Source organism: Onychostoma macrolepis, chromosome 02 (assembly GCF_012432095.1).
Source record: "Onychostoma macrolepis isolate SWU-2019 chromosome 02, ASM1243209v1, whole genome shotgun sequence".
Classification (NCBI taxonomy): Eukaryota; Metazoa; Chordata; class Actinopteri; order Cypriniformes; family Cyprinidae; genus Onychostoma; species Onychostoma macrolepis.
The window spans coordinates 34,145,446-34,162,299 of record NC_081156.1 but is presented as its reverse complement, the minus strand read 5'-3'; the positions used below and the strand labels follow the sequence as shown (position 1 = coordinate 34,162,299).

At 33.9% G+C, this 16,854-nt stretch overlaps 1 protein-coding gene across 4 annotated transcripts; it reads left to right on the top strand.

Moving 5' to 3' along the window:
- Positions 1-780: 780 nt before the first annotated feature.
- LOC131527064 (cortexin-1) lies at positions 781-16,163 on the top strand. 4 transcript variants are annotated; one of them, XM_058755923.1, is made up of 5 exons: positions 837-906; positions 2,965-3,064; positions 11,484-11,711; positions 11,809-12,107; positions 14,775-16,163. In XM_058755923.1, the coding sequence occupies exon 5, from the start codon at positions 14,808-14,810 to the stop codon at positions 15,072-15,074; it is 267 nt and encodes an 88-aa protein (XP_058611906.1). In that variant the 5' UTR covers positions 837-906; positions 2,965-3,064; positions 11,484-11,711; positions 11,809-12,107; positions 14,775-14,807; the 3' UTR covers positions 15,075-16,163. The 4 variants fall into 4 exon arrangements, with proteins under 4 accessions (XP_058611897.1, XP_058611906.1, XP_058611889.1 ...); XM_058755914.1 differs by lacking the exon at positions 2,965-3,064 and having other exon boundaries at positions 781-906; XM_058755906.1 differs by lacking the exons at positions 837-906; positions 2,965-3,064 and adding an exon at positions 7,784-7,834.
- The last annotated feature ends 691 nt before the right edge of the window (positions 16,164-16,854 follow it).

The following is a 16,854-nucleotide window of genomic DNA, read 5'->3' as shown; positions in this document are numbered from 1 at the left end:
TATGAACTCTGATCTTTAGTTCTTTCCATAAGTTTTCTATTGGATTGAAGTCAGGTGATTGGCTGGCCATTCTAGCAGCTTTACTGTCTTTCTCTGAAACCAGTTGAGAGTTTGCTTGGCTGTGTACTTGGGATATGTCCACCCGCATTTCATCTTCATCATCCTGGTAGATGGCAGCAGATTTTTATCAAGAATGTCTCGGTACATTTTTCCATTCATCCTTCCTTCAGCTATATGAATTTTGCCAGTGCTACACCATGATGTTTTGGGGTGATGTGCAGCGCCATTTGACCTCCAAGCATGGTGTGTATTATGGCATCCAAAGAGTACAATTAGTGTCTCATCGGACCAGACTATATTCTCCCAGTATTTCACAGGCTTGTCTAAATGTTGTGCAGCAAACTTTAAACAAGCTTCAACATGCTTTTTCTTCAGCAAGAGAGCCTTGTGTGGTGAGCGTGCATACAGGCCGCGGCGGTTGAGTGCATTACTTATTGTTTGCTTTGAAACAATTCTACATGCTAATAACTCCAGGTCTTTCTGAAGCTCTCCACAAGTGGTCCTTGAGTATGTTTTGCAACAATAACGTTGCGAAGGTCTTGAGAAAGCTCTTTGCTTTTACCCATCATGAAATGTTTCTTGTGTGACATGTTGGTCATGAGACACCTTTTTATAGGCCATCAGCTGGAACTGAAGCAGCTAATATTAATTTCCACTGACGAGGGGCAGGATTGCTTTCTAATTACTGATAGGTTTCAGCTGGTGTCTTGGCTTTCCATACCTTTTTGCACCTCCCTTTCTTCATGTGTTCAATACTTGTTTTGTTTTCTTTGTATGCATGGATTACTTGGATTGTTACCGACATCTGGGGCCTGTACCATGAAGCCGGTTTAGCAGGCTAGCCAGGTAAGTTACAGATTAGTTTGCGCCAACTCTGGGTTTTAGGTACCATGAAAGTGGTTTGGCTTTTAGCAGTGTTCATCGCCATAGTAACTTACGCTCCACAGCTAACCTGCTCCGGGGCAGGTTATGTTCTGGTTTAGAGATCTTAAACCGATATTTGACCAATCAGCATCAAGCAAAGTGACACGTCTCTGATGCAATAAAGCCACTCCTCCAGTTTCACTTACTCCAAATTAAAGGACGCTACATAGTAAAACATTTTTAAAGATAAAATCATCTGATTTTTAGAGATAATTTTTTAGAATTATTTTATATTATTTATATAATTATTATACCCTTAATCCATTACACAAGCCAGCTTAGTTTAATAGTAATTATTAAGCTTTAATTTTAGTTTTAAACATGACTACATATGAGCTTAGTTTTTAAGTGTTTTTATACCTATATATATTATCAACTCTGTAAACTAACTTTAAACTTTTACTTGCACTTATATGGTAAGATAAGTTTTCCTCTTTTTCGTGGACAGATCGTTTCATGATCGTGCTGTGTAAATGTTTAAATTTTTAATCTTCGCACTGACTCTCTCACAAGAAGTGAATCAAAGTTTTAAGGCATGTGATTGGCTGCTCATTACTGGTGTCACACTTTCATGTGCATGTGCTCCATTAACTCAGGATCAAGCCTGAGTTGACAGAGAAAGTTGATGATCAGCTTCATGGTACCAACAAAGCCGGATTGGACTGGTTTGGTTTTGTCAACTCAAAACTAATCCTGTAACCCTGAGTTTGTTCAGCCACCATCATGGTACGGGCCCCTGGTGAAAATTTCATGTCAACAGCACCTTTATAAATATATTTACTGAGAAAAAAGGGTGACGTGTCCAATACTTATAAAGTTATAAGAACGTTCCATAACCATTACTACTTTTAACAGCGTTAGTGAAAGTTTTGAGAACGTTCCCGGTTAGCTGGGATGAATTCTTTAAAATCTCAATTTCAGTCCTTCCATTCATGTCACATGATCAGTGTGTTTGCTCGTGTGTGTGTTTTTAGACGAGAAACACGAGTGTGAAAATGCTTTCCTGCTTTCCAGACCGCTGGGCTTTGAGTCTCACAGGCTTTGACCCAGATCACAGCAGGTCACAGACAAAGACTCAAGACTCAGATTCAAAAAAACAGGTTGAAAAGCAGATTATCGTTTAGGGTCATTGCATGTATTGTGAAGTTTACAATGTTCCTTTTATAGTCCGGTGCTCAGAATGAAGAAACATACTGTACATCTCTGCATTATATCCTGTTCTTTTTATCTGATTAATAAATGCAAAAATAAGAGAGTTTCCTCCTCAAGTGAATCTGTGTGAATCACAGACTAAATTTTGCTCAGTTTTACAATTATATTGTCAAAAACTGAAGCTAAAGACAATCTGATGCAAACCCGCATGTTTTTCAGCATAAGACAGGATGGTTTTGCTGCTGCTGCAGATAGTATTTTTGGTGATTCTTTTGGGAGAAAGATGCAATAAAACTGACAGCTGACATGCAGGCAGTGCATCCTCCAAACTCATGCAAATATGCTTCAATTTGAACTGAAAATACATTCAATTATATATTCATTACATAATATATTATAGTATTATATATTCATGTTATTAAAAACATTTTGGCTTCTAATCAAATAAAGTTAAAATTTTGGTTATTTCCCAGGTAATTGTTGTTAACTAAAAAACTTAAACTAAAATCATTAAGAAAAACATTAGTTGAAATAAAATAAAATTTAAAACAAAATATTTCAGTTAGCTGGTAAGACAACTTTAAACTTAAAAAAGCTAAAATAACAATAATTAAATCTGAAATAAAAAATAAAAATATAGTATATATATATAATTACTAAAACTATAACTAAAATAAAAATGAAAGCCAAAAATATAAGTATAATGTAATTCAAGATATTAACAAAACCTATATTGTCTAATCTAATCACATCTGCAGAAAATGTGTCCAAACTTATAGTTTTATTTAACGCATTTAGACTCTTTAATTCTTTATTTTCTCACTTGAGGCAATGTGATCATCAGATGGAGAGCTTGCAGCCCTGAAAGTCATCTGCTGACTAAAACAAACATTTTGTGTGGCATAATGTAAGTCTTCAAATAAAAGAGGTGAGTTTTGATTTAATTTGTGCTTTGATTATTGAAATACTAAAATAGTTTCTTTTTTTTTCTGTTGCACATAAAAGAAGATATTTCAAAGAATGTCGGTAACCAAACAGTTGCCGGTAGCCATTGACTTCCATAGTATGGAAAAGAATATTATGGATGTCAATGGCTACCAGCAACTCATTCAGGTTTGGTGATTAAATGATTACAGAATTTTCCCTTTGGGGTGAATTATTCCTTTAATTCAATGTGCTACTTGCCTTTTCTTAGTAAATGGTACACTATTTTTAGTGCAGCACAGATGCATGTAATCAGAGATACTGTAGTTTGTTCTGTATTGCCTCTATTAGGAAGAAAGTTTGACTTACAGCACATCATGTTGTTATGAATTCTGCTGTGTCTGACAGCAAGTTCACAAACTCCTGCATCATCTCTGGAAGATGTTGACCATGATTCCTCATTAGATGATCCCGGTCAGCATGTTTAGTGAGCGAGTGCGATAAAAATACCACACAGCTAACAGGGAAATACCTCACAAACTCACTACTATTTACTTAAATGTCAAGACAAAATGTTCCATTAAAATATGTTTATGGACCGTTTTTGTAACTTTGTTAATATTTGATATACGTTCTCAAAACATTGAGAAAAACATTCTGAGAACAACATTCTCACAATGTCTCTATATGATTTGTTCTTGATGAACTTTCTCATAATGTTGAGAGAAAATGTTCTTAGAACTGCTTTATCAAAATGTCCTTATGATATCATTTGTAGTTGATGAACATTTTGAGAAACGTTTTTGTAACCTTTAAACAACGTTCTAATTACGACAGGAAAACTGAAGATAACTTTCTTGGAAAATTAAAAATAAACATTCAAATAACATTATATTTTGGGTAAAAATAATGTTAGTACATTGTTGTAAATGTTTTTGCAACCTTTAAATAATGTTAGAATCACAAAAGAAAACTGTCCATTTTTACATTCTCAGAATATTAAAAAATAAACCTTCAAATAATGTTATATTTTGGGTGAAAATAAAGTTAGTAGAACATTTTAAACAACGTTTTTGGAACTTTTAAATAACATTCTAATTACGAGAAGACATTTTAACTGTCTGAAAACTCCATAAAACAGTTTTGAAAGCTGTGAGTTATGAAAATTATGTGATCTAGGACATTTATGAAGTGAATTCCAAAGACTTTACCCCAGCTAACAAAAATATGTACAAAAAATTTTTTGCTAACATTCCCATTAAGTTATGAAAACGTTATTTCTAAATGGTTTTTAAACATTCAAAGTATCCAGTTTGTTTGAAGTATTAAGAACATTTCTTCTTGGTTATGTGAACATTAAAGGAACATTCCTCTAACGTTCAGTGTAATTCAAATGTAACATTCTCATATGTTAACATTCTGAGATATGTTACATTTGTTACATTGAATGTTACATTTGAATGTTCTCTCAATGTTTAAAACACCCGTGTGAACGTTCGAGAAACATTCCATTCTATCATTTTGAAACCGATATGAAAACGTTATTTCTGAATGTTTTCTAAATGTTCAAAACGTTCAGTTTTTTAATGCATTAATATATCAAATATTAATAATGTTAGGCCCGTAATAACATTCCGTAAACATGAATGATTTGTCCTAACTTTTAACCTTTAAAAATGTTTGGAAAGTTAAGGGAATGTTCTCTGCTGGGACTGGATTCCGGCTCACAGCCTTGTTTTCATCCACGTTAAATTCAATATGGCATCTAACCTGATTAAGGTGTAGCAAAGCTGAGATTTGCCGTTAGATTTGATTAGTTGTAAGGGCAGATGGGACTCGGGTCAGCTGTATCTCAGAGCCCTGGGTGTTTCACTCTGAGCCAAAAATACTTTATGACAGCAGATCCTTTGTGTTTTCCATAGGACCGCAGCACATTCACAGCGCTGCTCCCGGAGGAAAACACACACAATACCTGAATTATTGCTCAGGAATCAAATCAGACAGGCGGAGATTCATCACTGCTACATCAGTGTTATAGTCATTTAGAAAGATTTTAGATGAGTAGTTTGTTGAAAAGATTGTTTGTATATAATTAAACAATGTAACCTGCAAATTTCCATAATATTTTTTTTTTCTTTTTCCTTTTTTCCCCTTTTTTTCTGCCTATATACAGCAAAAAATTAAATATAATAATAATAATAAATATGTAAATAAATGAAATGAATAAATTAAATAAAATACAATTTAATATTGAAATACAATTGATATTTTCTTAAAAAGTATTTTTGTCTCGTTTTCCAGTAAAAATATCTAAACATTCTTAAAACAAGATTGACATTGATTGCAAATTAGCATATCTAACAGTTGTAAAGACCGGGGCAAGTTGTCACACATTTTATGCGTGTATTTTTACAATCATTAACAATTAGCCGAAAATAACAGTTACATATTTTGTATGATAGGCCTACATTTTCCATTTAGCCTATGATAAAAGTTTTATTTGCTTTTATAGCAATATAAAATTTTATAACATTTTAAAGTCAAGTCAAGTCACTATTATTTGTATAGCGCTTTTAACAATGCAAATTGTGTCAAAGCAGCTTTACATCAGCTTGATATAAAGCTGGGTGGCTTTATATCAGCTTTACAGTATTTAGACGGAAAATAGTTTGTCGAAATAGTGTCATTCTCCTCTGGCCAGACAAAATCAGCAGTCTAAATCTAGGCTAAAGCAGAGTCAGATTGTGCAGAGGACTCATCTGGTTCCTGTGGTCTTGTCCTGATGGCTGTCTAAGAGACAGGGTCTTCACTGGGGATCAGTCTCTGGGGCTCATCTAGTTGCCCTGGTCTCCGCTGACGTTCAGGACTGTAGAGGTCATCTCTAGGTACTGATCCACCATCAGATCTGGATACGGACTGGATCCGGGTGGCTACAGTGACCTCGGGATAAGAAAGAAACAGACTAATATTAGCGTAGATGCCATTCTTCTAACGATGAAACAAGTACATCAGGTGTTTTGGGAAGTGTTCCCGGTTCCAGTTGACCTAATTAATGCAGCCTAACAATCCTTTAACGGATTTGAATTATAGAAATGCGATAGTGTATTGTGTGTAAGCCAGGTTAAAGAGATGGGTCTTTAATCTAGATTTAAACTGACAGAGTGTGTCTGCCTCCCGAACAGTGTTAGGTAGATTGTTCCAGAGTTTGGGCGCTAAATAGGAAAAGGATCTGCCGCCCACAGTTGATTTTGATATTCTAGGTATTATCAAATGGCCAGAGTTTTGAGATCGCAGCGGACGTGAAGGACTATAGTGTGATAAGAGCTCACTTAAATACTGAGGTGCCAAACCATTCAGGGCCTTATAGGTAATTAGCAAGATCTTAAAATCTATACGATGTTTAATAGGGAGCCAGTGCAGTGTTGACAGAACCGGGCTAATGTGGTCATACTTCCTATGGCAAGCCGTATTAACATTTAATCTATAAGACACACTAGTATCTAATTTAAGTACTAGTATCTAATGAATAAGTACTAGTAACTTTAAAAAAGACACTAGTACCTAAAGAATAAGCACTAGTAGTTAATGAATAAGTACTAGTACTTAATGGAAAATTGACTAGTATTTAAAAAATAAGTACCAGTAACGTTAAAATAGATACTAGTGCGTCTTATAGATTAAATGCTTAAACGGCTTGCCATACACCATGTTTCCTAATGATATCTCCCAAGGGTAACATGTAAAGCGTGAAAAGTAAGGGGCCAAGTACTGAGCCTTGAAGTACTCCATATGGCACTTTGTGATTGGTATGATACCTCTTCATTTACTGCCACAAACTGATGGCGGTCAGATAAGTACGATTTGAACCATGCCAGTGCACTTCCTCTAATGCCAACATCATTTTCTAGTCTATTTAAAAGAATGTTGTGGTCGATAGTGTCAAACGCAGCACTAAGATCCAGTAGCACTAATAGAGAGATACAACCACGATCAGATGATAAAAGCAGGCCGTTTGTAACTCTAATGAGAGCAGTCTCAGTACTATGATATGGTCTAAAACCTGACTGGAAATCCTCACAGATACCATTTTTCTCTAAGAAGGAACATAGTTGTGATGATACTACCTTTTCTAATATCTTTGACAGAAAAGGAAGATTCAAGATCGGTCTGTAATTAATTAATTCTTTGGGGTGAAGTTGTGGTTTTTTTAATGAGAGGCTTAATAACAGCCAGTTTGAAGGTTTTTGGGACATATCCGAATGACAATGGTGAGTTAATAATATTCAGAAGGGGATCTATTACTTCTGGAAGCACCTATATGGAACAGGGTCTAACATACAAGTTGTTGGTTTAGATGATTTAACAAGTTTATAAAATTCTTCATTTCATTTAAATAACCAACAGATAGCCTACACAGGCTACGTTATTGAAGCTGTTTTTTCCCCTTGAGACTATTTCACATTTCAGACATTTTTTCACCCCAAATCATTGTCAATAAACAGAAGGTTTCTATTATGACAAGTTGCCCCATATTGAGACAGCATGCAGCCTTTCCTCTGGGAAATGACAGTGTAGCCTAGATGTTCCAAGGGTCTCGGTGTCTTTACAGAAGTTATTCACTCGAGTAAAAGTGTGACAACTAGCCCCGGTTACATGCGCACGTCCCTGTGGACCGACCGATGATCAGCCAATCGCACGCGAGCGCGTGAGGGAGGATCGAGAGCGCGCGAGAGAGATCTGCCAGACCAGCACGCGCTCCGGACCCTCAACATGGGTATGTTATGTTTTCACTTATTAAACTTAGTCTTTTCATATAATTTTAAAGCTTTCAATATTTCAATGTATCATGAAAACTGATTCCCGTGATTTGTCTGTCAAATTAGGAGGAATCATAGCCTGCTAAAATATGAGAAATGTTATAGTCTACTTGTGTGATTTGTAGGTTTTTATATATATTTGTCATAAAATAAACTGAATTTCACTGTAAACAGAAAACTTGATAACACTTGGTGACGCCTGTATAGCCTGCACTGTAAAGATAGGATATTGTTGATGTCGTCAGATTAGGCTACATTAATACAATTTACAGTCAGGTCCATGCTTTGTAACGAAATATTTCAGATGGTATTTAAAATAATATGCCAATATATAATATATTATACATATATAATGTAATATTTTACTACCTCTGTAAGGATGTGTGTACTGTATATTACTAAGAAAGTTAAAAGTTGACAGCACAATATGATAATTAGGCAGTTTATAGTGACTGTATTGATTATAAATCCGTTGTTTGCTCTGTTTATTAACTTGCGTCATATATTTTTGTCCAGAGGTGCTCCAGTCAAGTACTACATAGACAGCAAACAATGATTTATCTATAGTTTGTGAGTGGATCGATCAGCTCTGCTATTGATCTGTGTCTATTTCTGCACTCACAGGATTTCCTTCTGCAACTATAACAACATTCATACCCTTTTTGATAGAGGTTTTTTTTTTTTTTGACGGTTTATATGGTGATATGATAGAAATTGTTTATAAAGGGAAAATTATTACAAAGTTGTTAAATAAAATGATTCTTGCCCTAATGTTTTGCCAGGAACAACAGCCTTGAATCAGATTTTGCATTGTTTTTTTTTCTGAAACCGCATTTGACATTAATGATGACAGGATAAAAGTAATTAGTAGATGGAAAATTATCCTAAAATGTTATATATATATTAGAGATGCACCGATTGCAATTTTCTTGGCCGATTCCGATTTTTTGTAAGTGTGACCTGCCGATAGGCTACCGATTTTTGTCGATTCCGATTTTCTTTCTAAAAACTATGACAGCATATGCAAACAAAAATCTATACTTTTTTAATGGGGGGAAAAAAAATCCTGTATATAATAAAAAAATATTAAACATTAAATTCCCCCAATCTGGGGGACTTAAACAACTCTCCCAATAAATTGTTCTGTGACTAGAAAAGAGGTAGAAGTAACAATTAACTGAAAAGGAGTTGCTGTACTATTTAACAAAATAGATTTCATTTCCCACTGTTTCTTAAATTGTAATGTTTTAAAATGTTTCAAAAACCTAATTAAATGTGTCATCTTTCACATCAAATTCTTACATTGTTTCAATTAATTCAGAAACTGTAATTAATAAGAAACTGTAGAGCTGTTAACATTAAAATTAAACTCTTGATACATCGTTCCACTGCAGCGAACACAGAAGCTGCATCTGAAGTGGCATTAGATGCATTTACACAGTTTGATGAAGTTGAGGAGCCATAAATGCATTTACACTGCAAAAGATTAATGTTTTAAATATTTCTTAAACATACAAATAAGAAATGTTGGGAAAAGGGCAATGCTATTTTTGAATATGAAACCAGTAGTTGGCGGCGAATGACTGTTTGAATGAGTGAGTCATTTAGTCCTTCAACAGATTCGTTCAAACGGCTGATTCATTCTGAAACGAGTCAAGTGACTACGGTCTTTATGGATGGGTTACTGACTCACTTGATTCATTCAAAAACGTGGATTCGTTCAGTAACGAAACACCGCTGTGTTACTCGGAGACATAAAAGAGTTCTGCTGTGGCTTTGATTGGAACTATTTTCATTAGTGGTGGGCGGATCGATCCTAATATCGATAGTATCGATACCAACGTCGGTATCGGTATCGGATCGATACTAGCCTGATTAGATCGATACTTTAGGTTAATTTTCTCTCCTCTACACTTAATTTATTGCTTAATACATTTAACAAAGAATAGACATGTCTGTGTGTTTATATACCGCTCTTTTCACGTCTCTTATGCAAAAGTTACTGCTCCTCACCTGCTTTAGTGGTTTGTTATGCCATTACTTGACTCAGCGGCTCCAAGCACAAGCGGATATTATTGGCAACAGCGAGAGATGGAACGGTAGAAATTCGCTACTGTGGCAACAGCACCAAACTTATTCACCTTTTTCAATGTGGAAGTAAGCTTTTTTCATAGACTGAATGTGCGAGACTTCCACTTCATTAGGCACGGTAGGGAAATCATGAGAAAAATAATAAATAATAAAAACAATAAACGGTAAAATAGTTTGTGCTATCCACCGTGTGTGTTTATAATTAAAATAAAAATAATTCATTAAAATAATATGGTAAGAAACACCAGTTTGCAATACCAAGCAAGCAGCAAAATTAGCTGTTTTAGTTAAAAATTGCTGGAAGCCGATGAGATTGGAAGCCAGACTCATTCAGTTTACCGAATTTGGCCTTTTTATACAGTATTACTGTCTTCAATCATTAAGCCACGTTGTTGTTTTTTCCTTATAAAGGTTTTATAAACACTTAACATGTATGCACTTTGCGTTCATATCCTGGGCTGCTTGCTTGCATATAGTTTGCATCATCAGTATATATATATATATATATATATATATATATACTGACTTGGCCTTTCAATATTACTTTCTTAATGCATTAGGCCACGTTAAGTTTTATTTTCTTTATAACTCTTTTCTATGGGAGGAAAATGCTTAACACGAAACTTTACATATTGCTTTCATATTCTGGTGTCCTCTGCTTGCAAACTCCTTTCAGAAAGGCAAATAATATCCACATAGCTTTAAGGTGAATGTAATATTTTAGTCATATCAACATAAGTTATTGTTCATTTTCAAAGTGTAATTGGTCATTTAAATGTATGTTATTAAAAGGGAAAAAGTATCAGTATCGGTGATACTTGCCCTGTATTTACTTGGTATCGGTTCGATACCAAAATTTGCAGTATGGCACACACCTAATTTTCATCAGCGAAATTGAGCAAAAACAGTCAATATTGTATCTAAAATGTAAGTCACTTAATTTTAACTTCTTGTTTATTGAACTACTATTGTATAAAATCACATTGAAATCATGTTGAAACATTTTGGATGTGTAATGTTGCGTAGCCTACCTAAATCGTAGCTATATTACAAATTTATTTGTTTATTTATTTTACTACCGCAGTATGCATCTATAACCTTCTGTGTGAGCTGTTGCGCTTATTTGTTTTGATTTCAGCAGGAGTCTCACATACACACACACACACACACATACATACATGCATACAGTTAAAAATACATTCATCACTTTTACAACACTGCAAAAAATTAAAATGCGCAATTATCTCGAGGAGCAGCTTCTACCTTAATAACCTTAAGAATGACTTAACTTAGTCAGGTTAATATAGCGAGGTTGATTCTGTCACTATTTTTTGATCTGATATAATATCCTTATCATATAGTATCATGTTATATATCAAACTCACGGTCCTACTGGTGTTTCTCTATTGAAGTTGTTTCTATCTGACCTCATCTTTGCTAAATTTGTATATGTAGATGCCCTTTGACCCGCCCTTAACCCTTTAGTTATTATTAACTCAGCTGTGTTTGGGACAGGAATCAGCTGCCAGCACACACATCCAGTGCTAATAAAGTCAGAGGGAGCCCGAGCCTGTATGTACTGCTGATGAACATGGAGGGAAACGCTGGGAAAACCATCCCATCAAAGTGCTGACCTGTCGACCAGGCCTTGAAGTGAAGTTTTACTAGAGCCATTCACTGTAACACAGCCTGTGGGCTTTAATATTCCTCACAGATCTGCTCTTCTCGTGTCCTGCTTAAGAGGTGACCTGATTTATTTCTCTTTTATGTGGTCTTTATTGATCCACAATGTTTTGAGATCCCAATCAACCCAGATATACGTCTGTCTCTTTATTCACAGAGCGGCGTTTCCTGTCACGTTCCGGCTGGAAATAGCTGCTTTTCTCCATCCGAGCTTTCAGCAATTATCTCAGACACCTGAATATGAAGCTGCGTGTGCAATTAGCCACAGAAGAGCATGTCACAGCATGTTCTCTGTCCATATAAACAGCAGTGCAAGGTCTGTCTGAGCTCACTTGAAGATGTGGACGGGGCTGGATGTAGTTTGCAGATTATTGCCTCTGAGATTTGAGCTTCGATTGTTCTGTGAATGGAGATCCTGTTGCATCGCTCTGATTTCTCATCGCATCTACTTGTGAGGTAAAGTAACTTCTGATGGCATGTTTACCTTGGGAAAGTTATTCTAGAGGAAATATTATTGCTCTTTCAATGCAAGACTTCTGATAGGTTTTAATCTAAGTATCAACTTCATATCAGATTTTTCTCCCAATAGGAGAAATAACTCTAGCCTAAAAAAGGCCATTTATTTAATGTAGAAAATTAGATAGGAGTCGAAACATCAATCAAAAACATTTATATAAATTAGTGCTGTCAAACGATTAATCGCATCCAAAATAAAAGTTTTTGTTTACATAATGTAGCCTATGTGTGCTGTGTATATTTATTATGTATATATAAATACAAACACATGCATGTATATATTTCAGAAAAATGTTATGTATATATATATTAAATATATTTATTTATAATATAGCCTAAATTATATGAATATAAATATAGACATGTAAAATACATGTAAATGTTTTCAAAATATATTATATACATAATAAATATACACAAAACAAAAACTTTTATTTTGTATGCGATTAATTGTGTGACAGCACTAATATAAATGTAAACACGAATATTAACAAATATCAAGGAAGGAATTTTTTTCCACTATTTATAAATTTAAGGGTGTAAATTTGTAAATGGACAATATGTATAAACAAATAAAATTAATAGGGTGTATGAGCAGGGTAACATAAAACCATAAAATTACTTGATTTACAGCTCAGTTACAGTTTTTCACAAAACAATAAGTCTTATAAAAAGATAAACATCACATTTCAGCCTTTAAACCATTTACATTAATTTAAAACATATAAATATATATCTTACCGTCTTAATTGTTTAGATTTTTAGAAAGCACATTAGTTTCTTTCACATTTACAACTCTGCATGTTTGCAGCATAAAAACATGGGTCGATATTCGCATTGATCTGAACATAAACAGCAGAAAGGCTTATTGGAAATGCACGTTCATTCTCTGCCAGCAGGTGTCGCTTTAGCGGTTTCCCCGATAATGACTGTAAACAAAGCAGCTGCTCATAAAAGCTACTTTATCAGGCATTAAAGGTAAGATGAAATGAAAATACCATCGAAACCTTTCTAAAGACAGTCGGTTCCCTTCAGATATAAAAACACCCACGCAGAGTTTTTACTTTGAAACATGCAGCGCCCATATTTATTCAATAAAATCATAGCCTTTTGAAGTTTAATCGTCACATTTATCCATATCGCGATTCTTGTGTTTCCGTCCCCAAATTTAAGACCTCTTGAAATTATTATTATTAAAGCTTTTCTTAGACCATTTAAGGTATTTAAGACTTGTTATGGCCTTTAATTTGATGCGTCTAAATTTAAGGCTTTAAGACTTCTTAAGGACCGATTTTGCGAGACCTGCAGTAGTTTAGAGCGATCAAATTTATGTGGACAACAGCTCGAAATGATTGAGTTCATATTGAGATTTTTGATTGCATATGAGACCCTGGACCACAAAAGCAGTCTTAAGTCACTGGGGTATATTTGTAGCAATAGCCAAAAATACATTGTATGAGTCAAAATTATTGATTTTTCTTTTATGCCAAAAATCATTAGGACATTAGTAAAGATCATATTCCATGAAGATATTTTGTAAATTTCCTATTGTACATATGTCAAAACTTAATTTCTGATATGTAATATGCATTACTAAGAACTTCATCTGGACAACTTTAAAGGCGATTTTCTCAATATTTAGATTTTTTGCACCTCAGATTCCAGATTTTCAAACAGTCGTATATCTGCCAAGTATTGTCCGATCCTAACAAACCATACATCAATGGAAAGCTTATTTATTCAGATTTGAGATGATGTATAAATCTCAATTTCAAAAATTGACACTTATGACTGGTTTTGTGCTCCGGGGTCACATATATGATTTTCACAGTTTGAGACATCAAAATCACTTTTGAAACTCAAGAGGAGACACGTGTGAGATTACTGAGGTTTTTTTCTGAAGAGACAGTTATTTCGGTTACTATTATAGTTTTTACAAATATTCTGAATTAGTTTTCAATTTTTATATTTTCTGCTTTTATTTTAATTTGAGTTAAAATAGTAGTCATTTTGTTGTGACTTTATTATAATTTTTAAAATATATATTTTTTTTATTTCAGTTTTAGCTATTTTTAGTACATCAATTTAAAACTGCATAAAATGAGAAATGCTGCTTTGGCAACTAGCTGAAATAAAATATTAAGTTTTTTTTTTTTCAGTTAAATTATTTATTTTATTTTAAATAATGAACATTTTTTTATGGATTTAAAGTGAATTAAACATTTCAGTTTTTGTTTTAGTTGTTTTAGTACATAGAGTTAAATTACATTAAATGAGAAATGTTCCCTTGGCAACTAGCTGTTAAAAAAATAAGATTCAGGTTTTTTAAATATTTAATTTAATTTCAAAATTAAAATGTAATGAAAAATGTTTTTTTTTTTTTTTTTTATGGTTTCTTAAAATGAATTAGAAATGTTCTTTGTTGAATGTTGCTTTGGCAACTAGCTGAAATAAAATACGTTTAAGGTTTTAGTTTCAATTAACTAATAACCCTGTCAGAAGAAACATAAGAAGCAGGAGGTGTCTCAGTTTGCTCTCCAGTTAATCTCATTGCCGTGTAGAAACAACTGAGATTTTTATCATGTGATTTTCATCCCTCGCCCTCAGAAACTGGACTCGTGTCATCTCTGAACTGAAAAGATGAGTGAAAGCTCTCTGATGGAGTACGAGCTGCAGTCTCTGGCTCCCGTCTCGGGCCCCGGGGCCACTGCGGGGCTCCTGCTGGTTCCGGACACAGAGCAGATCACTGCGCTTTGTTTCGTGGGACTCCTGTTGCTGTTTTTGGTGTTCCTGCTGGTGCGGTGTTTCCGGATTCTCCTGGACCCCTACAGCAGCATGCCATCCTCATCGTGGACTGATCATAAAGACGGTCTGGAGAGGGGACAGTTCGATTACGCGCTGGTCTAGCTGCACTGTTACAAAACAAAAACAAATACAACAATCTCCCAAAACCTATTTTGATTAAATTATTTTATTATAATAATAACATATTATATCTTATAATTATATAATATATTATTATTATTATATATAATTATGTGCAATATAATATTTTTATTTTATTTTAATATATTTTTAATTGTTTTCATAACATTTCCACCCCAAAATATTAACTAATTGAATGTATAAAAGAATATTTTATTAATTATTTCATCAAATTAAATATATGTAATACTATTTTAATTTATTATTTTTTATTTTAATGTTATATTTTTCATTATTTTCATAACATTTCTGCCCCAAAACTTTCATTAGTGTAATGCACAAAATAATGTTTTAATGAAATAAATGCATTTAATTAAAAAAAAAAAAAAGAGAGAGAGAGAGAGAAAAGTAATTTGCTTAGTTGTACTTAATGGACTACTGAAAATAGGGTTCAGTGTCTTTATGCAAAATCTTTTGTGTATGTTTTCTTAAGATTTTGAGATGAAAATATAACCTTGACTTGTTTTTGAGATTTAACCGCAAAACTACTGGTACCAGTGCAATATCGCTGAGATTTAAGTCTTTAAAACAAGGTTTGCTTGGTTATTTCAGTTCAAGTCACATTAATTTCAGTTTTATAATGTAAGTTTATACTTCAGTCAATTATGTGGATGAATCGGGCATCTGTATTTATTTCCCATAGACTTACAAACTTCCTTATTTTTTGTTGTGAATTTCTAATTGTCTTTACTGTGCATGTGAATTGGTTGGATGGTATTTATTAAAATTATTATTGAATGTTTTGCATTACGTTGTGTTATGCGTTTGTCCACTTTGCAGGTTTTGTCAGAGATAACTGGAGCAAATGTGCCTTGATTTATTTTTGTATCAGAAACTCTAATGTCTTTCTGTATTGATTTTGTTGTGCTGTTTACAGTCGGTTTGGGATTAGTAGGTGCTTTTTTCATCTTGAAAGGGCAAAACTATGTACAAACAGGGATTTCTCTGGAAATGTTTCTTACTCTGGATTGTTTTTTAGCAAAGAAATATTTGCTCAATAAATGACTTTTTCTCTCAGCTGTATTATATGTTGGTCTTTCACAATTAATCAGGCACATCTCCGAACACCCCACATGCATCAGAAAAGTCCCTCAACATTACCAGCCCATTAACCTGTTTATTAATTTGTCAAAAAACAACAGCCTGCATATCTAATGCTGATTTCCAAGCAGCACCATCGCAGCGATCAGGGAATGTTATGAACAGACATTCTTTCATTGACATTAATAGAATGTTCATTATAAAACGGATAGTTCCGGTCCTTGATTCTGATTGGTTGAGCCAAGTTCGAAGCTGTTGTAAATTACACTATAAACATACACCTTTGTTTATTTGTGTGTTGCTCGGCAACAACTTTGTTGGAACCACAACCGTTTCTGAGGAACTACATTGTTTGGCGGAAGAATAATGTTTTTATCAATATCATTACACTTTACTTGCTCTGTTTTATTTTGTGAAACCTTACTATGTATATATGGAATAACCGTTTTATAAAAGCAATAAGCCCCGTGAAGCGTGAATTTATAACCGCTAAGGGGGTTGTACAACGCCCCTTAGCTGTTATAAATTCACTGTAAACCACGGCTTCTTGCGGCTTATTGCTTTATTAAAACCCGTTTAATCAAACATTAATAAAGTTATAAGAACGTTCCAAAAACATTACATTGAGAACATCCGACCTAAAAAACGTTATTGATTGAAA